This window comes from Oncorhynchus nerka, linkage group LG2 (assembly GCF_034236695.1).
Source record: "Oncorhynchus nerka isolate Pitt River linkage group LG2, Oner_Uvic_2.0, whole genome shotgun sequence".
In the NCBI taxonomy this organism is placed as follows: Eukaryota; Metazoa; Chordata; class Actinopteri; order Salmoniformes; family Salmonidae; genus Oncorhynchus; species Oncorhynchus nerka.
Window position 1 is genome coordinate 92,938,604 of NC_088397.1, and position 3,406 is coordinate 92,942,009.

The 3,406-nt window shown below is 42.9% G+C and overlaps 1 protein-coding gene across 2 annotated transcripts; it reads right to left on the bottom strand.

The window, feature by feature from the left end:
• Nucleotides 1-8: 8 nt before the first annotated feature.
• Nucleotides 9-2,789, bottom strand: LOC115118662 (L-rhamnose-binding lectin CSL3-like). 2 transcript variants are annotated; one of them, XM_065021370.1, is made up of 9 exons: nt 2,710-2,788; nt 2,382-2,417; nt 2,257-2,301; nt 1,988-2,123; nt 1,743-1,861; nt 910-954; nt 674-809; nt 491-598; nt 9-241 (listed from the first exon to the last, which is right to left on the bottom strand). In XM_065021370.1, exons 1-8 carry the CDS (start codon nt 2,738-2,740, stop codon nt 493-495), a joined length of 654 nt encoding a protein of 217 aa, XP_064877442.1. In that variant the 5' UTR covers nt 2,741-2,788; the 3' UTR covers nt 9-241; nt 491-492. The 2 variants fall into 2 exon arrangements, with proteins under 2 accessions (XP_064877442.1, XP_064877449.1); XM_065021377.1 differs by lacking the exon at nt 2,382-2,417 and having other exon boundaries at nt 2,710-2,789.
• Nucleotides 2,790-3,406: the final 617 nt, after the last annotated feature.

Consider the following 3,406-nt stretch of genomic DNA (forward strand, 5'->3'; position numbering starts at 1 on the left):
TTCAGTAATATTGGTGTGACATTTATTAATGTACAAGAGGCAACTAGTATCTTCTTCCTGCCGCTTCGTTTAATTCAGACCAACAACCACAGTTCAGAAATTGTTTAAGAAATGCTTCAGCACAACGTACACAGGTTTACAATGGTGATTGAAGTTGATTTAGAGGTTGGAGGAAAGCAGCCAGACCTGATGAAGATGTCCCAGAAGCCTTGTACATCTTCAGGTTCCCCAGGAAGATATCCTGCAAGACAAAATCGTCAGCAGGGTAGTCTAGCGGTTAGAGAGTTGGACTAGGAACCGAAAGGTTGCAAGTAGAAATCTTGAGCTGACAATGTACAAATATTTCATTCTGCCCCTGAACAGGCAGTCAACCCACTGTTTGTAGTCAGTCATTGAAAATAAGAATTTGTTCTTAACTGCCTTGCTACATAAAAGGTAAAGTAAAACACGAATTCTAGTTCCCAGTAATGTGTGCTTGCACAAAACTCACATTCAGTCACAGGTGTAAGCCACATCCAAGTACTTATAGGTTCCGACACAGGGGTCACCGAACACAGAGTTGGATACCTTGACGATACACTGGCGCTCTCCATCACACCTGTGTCAACAGGTAGAGGTTAACACCACAGGCAATGACTTCCTACAGGTACTGACACCTTCAGTGTGCATTTACCTTTCTGCCATTGTGCTGGTGGTGGATTGGCTGAGGCAGTTGGTGTTTTTGAGTTGTTTATGTGGGCGCCCAATGGAACACACATCGTGTTGACGACGACCATAGTTGGCACGCTGAATACGAATCTCACCTCGATCTGAGGAAGAGAAAGGACAAACCTGGGTGTTGGTGTGGGCTAGTGACTAATATACACGGCACCACATGATTAAACTGTACGGTAGTGTTGACCAGCTTACCACATAGTAGTTGAGAATCAGAGCCTTCACATATGATGCTGCTTACTGCAAAGACAACACAGGAGTTACACCACTGGCCAGACAAATTAAGACATACATTAGCCTGGTGAAGTGTTAGTGATGGGAACTAACAGGGAATGTTGATTTCAGGTGCATTTTTATAAGTCATTATAAACTTGTTAGCATGAACTAAAGTACAAAAAGTTAGGCTCGTCATCTGCCACCGTTACCTTGTAGTTTCACGTCCTTATGAGCAGTTCTCGAAATGCTAACATATTAAGCACATTGGCTGGCTAGACCTAAACTGGTGAAAAAATTAAGTTGACCGCTACACCTAATCTGTATATCTATGCAGTTTGTGCCAGCCGTCTGATTGCCTATAAACCCTACAAAACTGTGGGAGTTGCGCTAGCTAGTTACTGTTCACTGAAACATTTTCAGTGGTAAACCAGAATCGGAGGGCTGATACCAATCCTTTTAGCCTCCTGGCAGGGAAGGGCTCAGCCCTCTGTTTCCTGTAGTCCACTACCAGTTCCTTTGGCATCTTGGCACCACACTGCCAGGTCTGATCTCCCTATAGGCTACTCAAACTAAACAAGTTGCATAGCAGGTGAGGGTGGTTTACACTTGGAGAAACAAAAGTTAAGCTGGTATCATAGGGGAACCAACCCATTATATTCCTTTCCTAGCAATCAGCTGAGCTTACTCTTTTACAAGATTAAAAGTGGGTAGGAGAATTAAACATGTCCCAGTCATACCGACACTACGTCAAATCAAAATATGGATATCAAGGCCCACCACTAAGTATTATTAGCGCACATTCAGAGACTGACTTGTTTCTTGCTGTTGGACACAGGAGTATTTGGTGTCCAGGTACTTATAAGTCCCGACACAGGGGTCTCCAAAAACGAAATTGGATGCAGGGACAATGCACTCGCTCTTCCCACCACATCTGTGTGTTTCAAAGACATGTTGAGGTCATGAGTTCATACAGGTAAACACAACAAGTTCCAGCACATTTCTGCCATCTTGCTGGTGGTGGGTTACACTACAGCCAAGGAGTTACAGGTTCTAGTACCTTTCTACCATCTTGCTGGTGGAGGATTGGCTGAGGCAGTTGGTGTCGGTGAGTTGGTTATCAGGGCGCCCAATAGAACAAACATCGTGTTGACGACGACCGTAGTTCGCACGCTTGATATGGATCTTACCTCCATCTGAGGGAGATGGAGAACAGTGAGGCACGAAGGAGAGCCATGTATGGGTCTCTATGGTGTGGGCTAGTGACGCTAATCTACAGTATAAACGATCATAGGTGAGTATACTGTTCAGCAGTGTGGACTAGCTTACCACATTGCAGTAAAGCATCAGAGCCTTCACACGTGATGCTGATTGCTGCCAGGACAAATAAACAGGAATTACACACCACTCACATTAACTTGGTTAAGTAGTATCATCATTATTACATACAGTACCTCCATCTGTTAGCGTGCAGCAAGCTGTAGCCAGCACTGAAACAACATCACACAGCTAGTTCAGCAACATTCAACATCATATGCACTTGGACCATGAAGCTACAACTCAGCATTGGTCTCTATACTCAAGTATTTCAGTTATACTAAGTGTATTATAGTCAAGTTCAGCATTTGGTCTCATATTCCATGCTTGGAATACCTTTTTGCCCAAAAGGAACTGAATGTCCCTCAAATCATATTGCATGTACTTCTTTTTACTCACAAATACAAACATTGTCATATATATTTAAATTCTAATCTGTATCAGATACAGATTTTGTATACTCACATGTGACCAACGTCAGTCTCAAAATGCACATGATGCCAGGTACAGGAGTGGTACTAACAGAGACAATGCATCTGATGATAACAAGATCCAATACACCTGGTATTTATGTTATGTGACATGTCTTAATTTACCCAGGTGTATCTATTTGTCTCCAGCTGCACCTCATTGCAATTAGGGGCTGGCGTTTGCCGGTCAAAACCTGGCTATTGAGTCAGTCTCATGGAGTTAGATAGAGGACTCTAGATGGATGAAATCCATGTTGGCATGAACATTGCCACTGAGGGCTTCCAACAAAGTAGCCATCTAGGTGGAGCTTCTTCGTTAAGGAAGAATCACACGGGCCACTTTCAGTCGCAAAACCTTTGAGCATTGCAGATATACATTTCATGAATAGAGAACGTATTTCCTTAATAATCTCCATGTCGGGGAGACATATTTGTTCAATATAGCATATTTTTATCTGAACCTTCCAAAAGGTTGCATCCTGCCTAACGCTCCCCATTATTCAATCCGGGTTATCAGGAGGGATCAGCCAATTAATTATACTCTTGAGCAAACACTGCATAACTGTAGGTGGCATTAAATGGCCAACTTTGGCTTCATACAGTACCTTTTCAAACAACACACTCTGTGATGGTGTGCAGCCTTTATGTTTGTTTGCCAACTCATAGAAATTATAGAAGACAATGGACTACTT

Excerpts from the sequence above, each read along its gene's own strand:
- LOC115118662 (XM_065021370.1), bottom strand. The coding sequence starts at position 2,740 with ATGTGCATTTTGAGACTGACGTTGGTCACAT. Across the intron at positions 2,418-2,709 it reads GAGACTGACGTTGGTCACAT|TGCTGGCTACAGCTTGCTGC; the intron begins GTGAGTATACAA and ends ATGTTGTTTCAG. Across the intron at positions 810-909 it reads TGATTCTCAACTACTATGTG|ATCGAGGTGAGATTCGTATT; the intron begins GTAAGCTGGTCA and ends TCTCTTCCTCAG.